The 12,613-nt window shown below is 36.8% G+C and overlaps 1 protein-coding gene across 8 annotated transcripts in view; it reads right to left on the minus strand.

Moving 5' to 3' along the window:
- TANC2 (tetratricopeptide repeat, ankyrin repeat and coiled-coil containing 2) overlaps nt 1-12,613 on the minus strand; it is a 247,611-nt gene that overhangs the window by 76,311 nt on the left and 158,687 nt on the right. For all 8 annotated transcript variants that reach the window (XM_045586331.1, XM_045586332.1, XM_036450637.2 and 5 more), the window contains one exon: nt 1,437-1,718. In XM_045586331.1, the coding sequence (XP_045442287.1) occupies nt 1,437-1,718 (282 nt within the window). The remainder of the gene's footprint in view (nt 1-1,436; nt 1,719-12,613) is intronic.

Here is a 12,613-nt window from a genome sequence, read left to right on the forward strand (position 1 = left end):
TTAAGCATGATATTATTCTTAAGAAAATATTCTTTCATACAAATTCTTATCATACCCTGATAAACAGACTCTTGATTCAAACAGTTTTCCTTCTGGTCACTAGCTGTTCTTCTACATGTTAGATATCCATAAGTTTATCTATGTCAATCTGCCTTCTTAATGACATAAGAGTGGGCTAATTAATTTCAACAGGAAGTCAAGATGTTTGGAGGGCGTTCAGTGAATTCCAGTTGAGTTTCAGCACTGTGCTAGACTCTGTAAGGACTATAATCTCAGACAAGCCATTTCTAATGACTGCTGTTCTGAAAATTTGTGGTGAACTAGACGAAGCTACACTAGTAGACCAATAGTTTCTTTCCATTTTTTTTTCTCTCTTATAGCTAACAGAAACCAGGTAAACTATACGTATAATGTGTATAGGAAGAACATTTCCTTTTATCTCCTTTACTGAAGTGAGTGAATTCTACCAAAACGGAGAGCAAAATGGGTAAGAGAATGGCCTCTGAAACCAGACTGCTTAGTATTAAATTCCAATTTCACATTTTACTGGCTAGGAAACCTGGGAGGTTTGCTAATCTTCTCTGAGCCTCAAATCATTTATCTATGAAATGAAGACAACAGGTCCAATCTTACTGAGTTGACAGGATTGTATGAATTAAGACTTACTAAGCTGTCAGACAGTACCTGGCATTAGGGGCCATATGAGTATTCTAAAAATAAGTAAACAAGATCCTGGAGGTGATCATCCCAAGCTGTGCTCTGCCTGAGATGAAAGAAGTATGGATATATATATGAGATCTTAGCATCTCACAAGGAAGCAGGAGAAACCCTTCAAGGGCACAATGACGTTCAAGCCCAGGCAGTGCGATACTAACATCACTGGCAAGGAAATGAAGGCATGAACAGATTGTGCTGGCATGTAACAAGGAGACCTGGGCACAGGCTGAGCAAACCTGACAGTGATGAATGCAAATGGCTCTTATAGGCAATTGCTGTAGTTATTCTCCAAAGGACAGACTAGCCAGATAGCCAGTAGGGAAGAGTCATACCTTTTTCTGAAAGTTTTTCCCCCCAGTCACACTGAGGTGACTGTTGGATATGTGGGTTGACTGTTGGATATGTGGGTTAAATGTAAGCAGAGTATTATATTCTTTCCCTCAACTCTGAATTAATGGTCCTTACATAGAAGTCAGTATTTGCAGATATATAACAACAAAAGCATAATATGATAATTAGACTGGATGTCCTTCTGGACGAAGCCAGGGCTGTGAGGGAAGCCCAGGTTCCAGTGCCAGAGGAAGGAAGGCCTACTTGTGCACAAAATTTCGTCCACTGGGCCTCTAGTCAGAAAATAAAAGGACATGAGACAATATAAATATGCTAGAAAAAAATTTCAGAGCAATGAAGCAGGGAGTTCTTTAAAAAGGAATACTTACGTTTGGGGGAGGCATGTGGACTGTCTGAGGCGATCTGTCTCATCCGTGTTCCATGGCAGCTGAGTGCCACAAGTCTGGAGATGATGGCAGTTTTTCCGAACCCAATGTTTCCCACAATCACTACTCCTTGGTTCACGCTGGCATTTGAACTTTGAAGTTGAGCATCTATTTCATGGAAAACCCAGTCCCGGCCAACAAACACTGATTCTGTAGTGATGCTGGGCACTTCAAAGAGCAGAGGCTTCAGGGAGATATCTGGAGGTCTATAAGGTGCAAAGCGAACTAGAAGGAACCATAAGAAAACAGAATGTAGGCCAAACCATCAGCATTGAGAGAAATAAAGAAAAAAAGCTTCAACTTAGAGTTACAGTATGATGGTATTCTGGCTTTTTCAGAAAATAATAAAACTCTGATTTTGGTTCAATGCAGATAAGCAATGACAGGTGACTTAGAGCCATTTGATACTATAGTTGGCAGAACATAAACACAGTAAAAACAGTAATGATTTATGGGACAGTCAGAAAGTTGGGGTAATATTAAAAGCTATTAAACAATGGGGATGGCTTGGGCACTAGCAATCAGGATAGTTGAACAAGTATTGTAGTAAAGAAGTAGGGTCCTGAAGGCCTCCTTCTATGCCTGGGGATAACCTTGTAATTGTTGGACTGTGAGGAGATGCAGAGTTGGAGTTCCTGGGGGAAGAGACAAGACTGTGGCGGGTCCTCACCAATCAGTAAGGTTGTTAAATATTTCAACATTTAACAACCAATATGGCCATACTAGTACATACCAGTCCTGTGGAAAGCAAGGTAAAATTTCTTTAAAAAATACCAATGAAAATAGAAATTCCTTTAAGTTCATGATTATATATATTATACATATATTAAAGGAAGCAAAGCCTCTAAAAGCTGATGGTTTAAAAGGTTTTAAGCAGTCAAGGAAGTAGAAACCAAAGTTTCACCTAATGTCTTTGCACTTGTACTAATTGTATCCATGACAATTAAAAAGAAGATTTTTCACTTATATACACCTGTCTTGGGAATGAATCTCTATTGCTTTTCTGTGCTTATGTAGTTGTGGGATATGCGAAGGGCCAAGTAGGAGTTCTACTTTCAACAGTTCTCTAAAAATGTGTAATAGATGTAACTTGGTTTTAGAGATCAAACTTCTAATTGTATTGATGATAAAAAGAAGTCCTGCCTCTTTTATCTGAGTTAAATGCCTTCCTCCCATAACTATTCTGAGAGTAGCTCTAAGATGTATCATTTTATCTGTTTGTATCGCTAACTTAGCACAGTGCTTTAAAACATATTAGGTGCTCAATAAATACATCATGAAAGAATCAATCAAAAATAAGGTATGACACTCTAAACCTATTTTATATTTTGGAAAATAAGGGCCAGGGGGAATGAGAACAGGAGAAAAGGAAATCATAAAGGAGAAAACGAGATCTATGTATACTGTTTTATTATTCTAGAACATACCTAAACCACTTATATATCTTAAAATGAGATCTAGATATGGCAGCTTACTTAAGAAAAATATATAAGCATGCACATATGTACACTCTCATTATAACTGTCTGAAATCCATTAGAATGATAACTGAGCATTTTTAATCAGCTTAACAATAACCCACAACCTTCGGACCAACTAATAACTGAGCATTTTTAAAAGGATAACAATTACAAAAGTAGTGCAAATAATTAAAAATATAAAGCCAAACTCTAATATAATAATAGAAGCAAATAGTTTCCTATATCAGTTTAAAATGTCCCCAAATTTCACTTAAAAAAAAAAGGGCTGTGGAGATACAGCTAGATGGTCACTTATAATTTCCTAATTCACATCTCTTTGCCAAAACAAACCCTTTTAAAATCCATGACTATAATCATAGCTCAGTGAAAATTAGACTATAACTTCCTAAAAATATTCTTTTAAATTATAGTGTCTTATAGCTAATAGATTCTATTTTACTTTTCTTAAGCATTTTTTATGAACTATAATTCACATACCATAAAATTCACCCTTTTAAAGTATACAATTTAGTGGTTTTTAGTATATTCCAGTCCCTAGCAATCAGAGACTTTCTCTCTTTACAGACTTGCTTATTCTGGATATTACACACAAAAGTTATCAAATAATATGTGGCATTTTATGTCTGGCTTCCTTCACCTACCATAATGTTTTTGAGGTTCATTTTGTTATAGCATACATTGGTACTTCATTCATTTTTATTGCCAAATAATATTCTATTGCATGCCTATATCATACTATTTTTATCCATTTATCAGCTAAAGAACATCTGGGTTGTTTCCACTTTTTAACTATTATGAATCACGCTGTTCTGAATACTCATGTACAAGTTTTTGTGTACATATGTTTTTAATTCTGTTGGGTATATATCAAGGAATGATATTGCTGGGTCATATGAAAACTCTATATTTAACTTTTTGAGAAACTGCCAAATAGTTGTATTTTATTTTTTTTCTTTCTCTTCAATTTATTATTTATTTATTTATTTATTTATTTTTTTTTAGACAGATCTTTGTTTGTTTTTTAAATAAATCTTTGTTGTTCAGATTATTACAATTGTTCCTCCTTTTTTCCCCCATAGCTCCCCTCCACCCAGTTCCCACCCCACCCTCTGCCCTAACACCCCTCCCCCCCAACTGTCCTCCATCATAGGTGTACGATTTTTGTCCACTCTCTTCCTGCATCCCCACACTCTTTTACCCTGGAGAATTGTCAGTCCACTTCCTTTCTATGCCCCTATTCGATTATATTCACCAGTTTATTCTGTTCATCAGATTTTTTATTAACTTGATTTTTAGATTAATTTATTGATAAATATGTATTTGTTGTTCCTAATTTTTATCTTTACCTTTTTCTTCTTCCTCTTCTTAAAGAATACCTTTCAGCATTTCATATAATACTAGTTTGGCGGTAATTAACTCCTTTAGCTTTTTCTTATCTGTGAAGCTCTTTATCTGACCTTCAATTCCGAATGATAGCTTTGCTGGGTAGAGTAATCTTGGTTATAGGTTCATGCTATTCATCACTTTGAATATTTCTTGCCACTCCCGTCTGGCCTGCATAGTTTCTGTTGAGAAATCAGCTGACAATCATCTAAGTGCTCCCCTGTAGGTAACTGTTTTTCTCTTGCTGCTTTTAATATTCTTTGTCTTTTACTCTTGGCATTTTAATTATGATATGTCTTGGTGTGGTCCTTTTTGGATTCCATTTGTTTGGGGTTCTGTGTGCTTCCTGGACTTAGAAGTCTATTTCTTTCACTAGGTGGGGAAAGTTTTCTGTCATTATTTCTTCAAATAGGTTTTCAGTATCTTGCTCTCTCTCTTCTTTTGGCACCCCCATAATTCTGATGTTGGTATGCTTGAAATTGTCTCAAAGGCTCCTTACATTACCTTCAAATTTTTGGATTCTTTTCTCTTTTTGCTTTTCTGGTTGGGTGTTTTTTGCTTCTTTGTATTTTAAATCTTTGACTGGATTCTTGTGATCCTCTAGTCTGATGTTGGATCTCTATATATTATTTTTTATTTCATTCAATGTATGCTTAATTTCCAGTTGGTCCTTTTTCATATCCTTGAAGGGTCTCACTAAATTTATCAGCCTTTTCTAGAAATTCTTGAAAAACCTTATAACTGTTATTTTGAACTCTATATCCAGTAGATTGCTTTCCTCCATTTCTTTCATTTGTGACCTGTTTTTTTTTGTCTTTGCATTTTGGCTGCTTCCCTGAGTTGATAGAGTAGCAGGCTTTGTGTGCTAGGTGTCCTATAGGGCCATAGCTAAGCCTCCCCAGTTACCTGAGGTGGACACTTTTGGTGCACCCCTTTGTGGGCTGTATGCACAGTCTTCTTGTAGTTAAGCCTTGATTGTTGTTGGTATCACTGGGAGAAATTGACCTCCAGGCCATTTGGCTGTGAGGATCAGCTGTGTCTATGATGGGAGAACTTCTGTGCTGGAGACACCCTTATGAGGCAAGACTTGCTTCAATGGGACTTTGGTGCTCACTGAGTCTTCCCCCTGAGTGTGTCCCTTATGGATCTGAGGAGTTGTAATCTGGATGGTCCTACTCTGACCCCTGGGTACAAAGGCTCTTGGTTCCCCAAGGAGGTGCTAATTTAGCCTCTGCCTGAGGCCACCCAGCAGGAGCTACAGAGAGATCTGCAGATTCTTCTTCTTTGTTTGGGTTTTGGAGGTGCCCAGAGGAGGCCAAGCTGTGAAGTAATGCAAGCTGCTATGGGGCCTTGGGCCTTCTTTTGGATATTCTAGGTCTCACTGACTCAGCTGCAATTTATTAGGTAAGTTTAGATTTCAAAGGACCAGGTTATTCATATGCAAAAGCCTCTGTGCACAGCTTAGATGGGGTGGAGTCTCAGGGCTGAACAAACAGCAATGGTTTCCCATCAGCCCTGCCCTAAGAGGCTCCCAGGTCTCAGTGTCCTGCGGTAATCATTGCAAGCACCTCTGAGAGAAAGCTGCCCTCGAGTTCCGCCCACTGCCAGACAGTTCAGTTTCTCCCTGTATGAGTCTGGGTCCCCAGATTCTTGTCCAGAATTGGAGTTCAGAGCAGCAGCTCCTCTGAGCCTCAGTGTGCTTTTCTCTTCCCTTTTAGTTGTAAAATTTCTACTTAGCCAGCCTTCCTGTGGTTCTGGATGATGTCCCTTTTGTCTTTTAGTTGTAATTTTGAAGTTGTGCAAGGCAGCAATTCAGGTGTTTACTTATGCCATCATCTTGGTTTCTCCCCTTGTATTTTATTTTTTGCTATTTTTCACAGGATACATAGTCACTATAGAAAATTTAGTAATAGTAAACAAATAATGCCCTAGCTCAGCGGTTGCCAACTGGTGGTCCGTGAGGTCTGAAAGGTTGGCGACCACTGCCCTAGATAGTTTGGCTCAATGGATAGAGTGTCAGCATGCAGACTGAAGGGTTCAGGGTTTGATTCTACTGCCCGGGTTGTTGGCTCAGTTCCCAGAAGGGGGTATGGAGGAGGCAGCCAATAAATAATTCTCTTTTATCATTGATATTTCTATCTCTCTCTGTCTCTCTTCCTCTCTGAAATCAATAAAAAGCAAAAACACAAAAACCACCAACAAAAATACTAGCCAGAAATACTATTCACATACTATGTATTCTGAGTTTTATCTGTACCATATACACTTATTTTAGAAACAAAAAATGGGATCATATGATAGACACTGTTTCATAATTTGCCTTTATCACTTAGCAATTCCAGAGTTCTGAAAAAGTTGATTCTGTCAGACGTGCCAGCTTCATGGTTGCTTCTGTAGAGGGACTAAATATTGTAGTGCCTTACTTCACCATTTTCCATGATGTCACTCGATACCAGGGGCTGCTAAACCCTCATGGGGATTCCTGGGTATCTGAGTGCCCTTGCTGGGCAGACACTTAGACAAACATGCTGAGCTCTGGCTGAACAGTCATAGAACTCTAGGGAATGAAGAAGAAAACAAAACACCAGTTGGCTTGAATTGAGTCTAATTATGCCTAGAGAGACCTAAGGTTACAGAGAACTTAGGGAACACAGAATTGGTTTCAGAATCAGAATTCAAACCTAATTCTGACTCAGAAATTCAGGCTTTTCCCTGTTATATTATGTTGCAACTGCTCTATAGTATGTAAGTATTAAATCTTAAAGTGACATGAGTTCTCCAACTGATGACCAGAATTGATAGGTTTAGCAGACATGTTAGACTTTCTCTTTATCCTTCCCTTCTCCTGTGCTTCCTTTTAGGAATTGCATTCTTCATCAGAGGTGACCTTTTCAAAGACAGAAGAACTACTCAGACACACTCAGTTGCTTTCTAAACTAACTTATCTGTTCATGTCTAAGATTATTTTATATTGTTCATCAAAAGGAACTTTCATGGCCCAGCCTGTAAAGCTCAGAGGTTGAGCATTGACCCACGCACCAAGAGGTCATCCGTTTGATTCCTTGTGGGCTCGATCCCCAGTAGAGGGTGTACAGGAAGCAGCCGATCAATGTTTCTGCATCAATGCCTGCCTGCCTGCCTCCCTCCTTCCCTCCCTCCCTCTCTCCCTGTCTAAAATCAATACAAACATATTATTTTTAAAAGGGACTTTCATTTACAATATATGACCAATGTGATTTTATAATATTGAATAAGTATAGACTCAATTTAATTCTTAATTTTTTGGGAAAAATTCGATTAACTTGTTCTTATGTTAACATAATCACTCACCATATTTTATTTTACTGAGAAAGCATTGACATTTAAAAGTTATTTTAAAATTTTTCTAAAAATGTAATCAATTCACAAAAACCTCAAGGGAAGAACAGACAAAATTAGCCCAGTACCATATGGTAAAACAACTGTAGATACCAAGAACAGCCTAGAAATGATTTTTGTACCTCTGAAACTGAGGCTTTTGTCAGATAAGTACATTAAAAGAAAGCCATACTTCTTATGTACCAAGAGTAAAGTTAGGACATATGAATAAGAAAGCATTTTGGTCTGTATTGTAGGACATGTAAGTAATAAATATTCTCTGTGGAGTTCATATTCCTAAATAAATGTTTCTTTGTTTGGAATATCAACTAGTTTTAAGAGATTTTCTAAGGCAGAAACCCCTGAAATAATCCATTGAGAAATTACCACAGCAACTATAGCTGAGCTAAGGGAAAAAGATCAACTGATCCATACCATTTAGTAACAGATATAGCTTACCCTTGGAATTCAAGAAGTGGCAGTCCCAGAGTAGACAGACCATCCCATCCTTCTCAAAACATGCCAATAAGGTTTACTGCAATTTACTTTGAAATTTGTAAAAAATGGGTGGATAAAGAAAGGGATAGATGGATAAATAAATGACAAAATAATATAGCAAAATGTTAATGATCTGATGAAGGTGGTGGGTATATGAGTACTTATTGTAAAATTCTTTCATTATTTTGTATATCCAAAAAATTTCCTAATAAAATGTTGAAGGGAAAAAAGAAAAACATTGCAATAGGGCACAATAATCAGACAAGCTTTGGATAGCTGTTTTTAAAAGGGATTTAATAACCACTCTAGACTCAGATCAGTGTATGCATCTCTTCAGTGCAAATTAGGCTCACAGCAGACAAATAAAATCTCTCTAGGAAAGTCTCTGTGAGACTTCAATAAGTATAATTACATATCTAGGCTTATAGCGAAAACTGACCTTTATTTAACTAAGGCAAAGAGTAAACATTTAAAAAACAAACAAAAGTGCATTAAGGCTAACAGATCCACTAGCCCAAATGCAAATATAAACAGCTGCAGCAAGAGGAGAAGGGAAAGGGAAAGTGGGGGCAAAAGAACTCTAACTGGATTTAGACTAAAGCATATTTACTCATGGAAAACAACCATGAATCATCATAAAAGAAGTCAGTCACAGGACTGGCAGGAGAAAGGATAGTGTGTAACACAGCCAAGGTCTGGTGCAAACAGGAGCAGAATTGTATTTCCTCACATTCTCCCATAATGACTGTGAAGTCTAGCCTGGAAGTACCTCTGTTCCTCAGAACAAAAGATAACTTTTTAGGGTTCATGCCATGCATGCTATTCTCAACACAGAGGAGAGGAAAAACACTTCAGACAAAACCTGGTATCACATTAGCACCAAACATAAGTAAAAAGGCACGCTTTTCCCCCCTTAAGAAATACTTAATGGGCTCGTTTGTCTACTGAATTTCCAGAAAGCTCACTCTCCCATTACTTTAATCTCTTTAGGGTCTGTTGTTTATTCTCGGTGCTCTGGAATAGCACAATAGGCAGCTCCTCCTATCTCTATTGTAGAAATGAGTTTTTAAAGAATGTCCTAAAGGACAACCTAAAGATACTAGTCTGTGATATGCTCATTCCAGATAACTTCTATATGGTTGTTTTTTTAAAAGATTAAATAAAGCAGAATCACTTTTTGGGTCAGCAGGGGAACATATAGTAAAGTGGGTAAAATTGTAGACTCAGAGCCAGATGCCTCAGTTTGCATCTTGTCTCTGTTACTCACTAGCTGTGTGACCTTAGGATAGCTACTCAGGTTCTCAATATCTCAGTTTTCCTCATTTTAAAATTAGGGATAACCATAATTCTGTGAGGATTAAATAAATGAATGCATGTAATGGACCTAGGACAGTGTCTGGCTGTTAACTGCTATCACTATTCATATTATCAAGCCAAAATAGATATCTAGTGCAATCATAATCACCCCCCACTCCAACACACACTTAAAATAAAAATATTGAGGCTTCTAACTTATCTTTCACTACCCAACATTTTAAAAGAGCCATGCTTGCTATCTTCACATACACAACAATAATCCATTCTAGCCTGGCCTCCTTCAATTTTACTCTTCAGAAATTCTTTTGGTTAAAGTCACTAAAGACTTTCTTACTGTTAATTCCAATAACTTATTTTCAGCTTTCATGCTTCATAATCACTCATCAGTATTTAATAGTTTTAACTAAGCCCCATTAAAAAAAAAATACATTCCCTTCTTGGGCTTAAGATGACACTTTTTTTTCCTAGTTCTCCTAATGTATCTTTCAATGATTCCTCCTTTTCTGCATATCCCTAAAATATTGTCATTCCTAGGTTATTTCATGTAAACAGCCAGCAAATATATGTACCTGACATGATCATGTTAACCCCAACACTTCTATTCTCATATATCATCAACTTACCCTACCACAATCACCCAATCTATTAAGTCCTTATTAACTAGTACAGTTCTTGTCATATGGTATATATATTCAGTAACATTTAATAAGTGAAATCATGAATGAAAATAATGAATATTGATTTTCCATTCTCAACTGCAAAGAAATATAGATAGACTTGGTTTTATTAGAACAGGATGGCTAGGGGAAACGACAGTTACAGGATGCAAACCCAGGTCTTTGAAAATCACTGCTCTGTATTAAGACAATAAAAGGAAGTAGCTCATTTGTTTGCCACTTTTCAGGTATACACTCTTGTTTAAAGGCTACTGTCATAAACATTAAGACAGTTGGGGAAGAAAAACTATTATTTTCCCAGCTCTGTGTATAACATAAGCCAGGTCTGGATGCTGGCCAAGGTACTGACAAAGAATAGCATTCCCACAGGAAGCTGGGGGAAAAGAAGAAATGTGCCTTAGAATTAGTGTCCAAAAGGGAAAAGATAAAATTTTTTAAAGACTAATTTTCTTTTCTTTTCTTTCTTTCTTTCTTTTTTTTTTTTTTTTTTTTTAAAGAAAAGTTACACACATTCATTTGGGTAACTAAGGTTTTACTAATGTGATATTTACTGTTGTGCATTTAATTCTTCATTATTATAGGTATAGTAGGTATTTTAGCTTAGAGAGAACACAATTTAACTACCAAGACAGTCATTTTTTAATAAGAGATGGATTTATGCTCTGGTCTATCTCATCTATTAATTTTCTTTTTAAAAATTTGACATGAATTTTCACTTCTGACCCAGATGAAATAACAAGGACCAGATTTACCCTTCAACCTAAAACAATCCCCAACAAACAAGTACACCTCTAGACAAAATATATAAAACAAAGGTTTTTCAAGACACTAGACATAGGCAATGAAAAAGTTACCTCCAAGAGATTAAAAACAAGTAAGACAAACCCTATGTCACTTATTACTTTGAGAGAATTTCCAGGTCATGAGATGAGGAGATGAAGCTGAGAACCCAGGCAGACCAAGATAGCAACTGTTAAGAGGACAGAGTATTGGGAAGGAAAGATCCGTACAGAAATAATTCTGAAGATTTGTGGAGAATAACCCTTGAATAATCAACAGAGCACTTATGTGTATAAGAAAACCACCCAAGATAAGATAAAGACCTAACCGAGAGGATCAGAGAGAAGAGTGCTCACATAGGGCTTACATAGGGCCAGGAACTGCTTACACAGGGCCAGGAACAGTGCCTGTTCCTGCCAGTCAGAATAAAAAAAAAAAAAAAATCACAATTTATAGGATAGTGGGTAAAATATCCAGAAAGGTCTTGTCTTAATAATCCTATATAATAAAAGGCTAATATCCAAATTATCCGCTGGGAGTTCGACAGCCTGGGAGCTTGACCTCTTGCTATGATGTACACTGACCACAAGGGGGCAGCACAGAACAAAGGAAGGCCCCAGCCGGTGGCTGGCAGCTGGGGGAAGGAAGGCCCCAATTGGCCCTGATCACTGGCCAGGCCTAGGGACCCTACCCATGCATGAATTTCATGCACTGGGCCTCAGTACAGAATAATAAGACCTGTAATAAATATTGTTCCAATCCTATTCAACAAATTTTAAAGGTAAGACCCAAAAGTAATCATTCTGTTTCCAAATAACTTAATATTCCAGACAGAAGTTAAAGAATATTTACAGAAATACGATAACATCCAACACCCAATGAGTTTGGATTTACAATGTCAGGCATCCAAACAAAGATTATTGGACATGCAAAAAATCAGGAAAATATCAACCATAATTAGCAGAAAGATCAATCAATTGAAATTGACAGAGATGTTAGAATTAGCAGAGAAAGATATTAAAATAGTGACTATATTCTACAGGTTCAAAAGTAGGAATACTCAAGATAAAAAGAGATCCAAATTTAACTTCTAGACTCTAGAATCTAGAGAAAAATGATACAACATAAGAAATGAAAAACACACTAGATTAGTGACATTACAGGAAATGAGTGATCTTGAAGAGATAGATTCCAAAATTAAACACACAGAGAAAATAATAATCCTCTGAAATAAAAAGAGCATCAGTGACTGGGACAATTCCAAGTGGCCAAATATAGGTGTAACTGAAGTTACCGAAGAGGCAGGGAGGGGAAGACAGAAAATGTATTTAAAGAAATAATGGAGGGCTTTGACATTTCCAAATTAGATGAAAACTATAAACTTACTAATCCAAAAAGCTGAATGAGCCTCAAGTGCAAGATATATGAAGAAAATGACAACAAGGCACATTATAATTACTTGGTAAATTGTTCAAAACAAGTATGAAGTGAAGATCTTAAAAGCATCCAGAGAATAAAAAAGACACATTAAGCACAGAGGAACGAAGATAAAGATGACAGCAGATTTCTAAGAAACAATGCAAATGAGAAAGCAGATCTGTAACTTTATAAAAAGAAAAACCTGTCAA

Source organism: Pipistrellus kuhlii, unplaced genomic scaffold (genome assembly GCF_014108245.1).
Source record: "Pipistrellus kuhlii isolate mPipKuh1 unplaced genomic scaffold, mPipKuh1.p scaffold_m20_p_22, whole genome shotgun sequence".
In the NCBI taxonomy this organism is placed as follows: Eukaryota; Metazoa; Chordata; class Mammalia; order Chiroptera; family Vespertilionidae; genus Pipistrellus; species Pipistrellus kuhlii.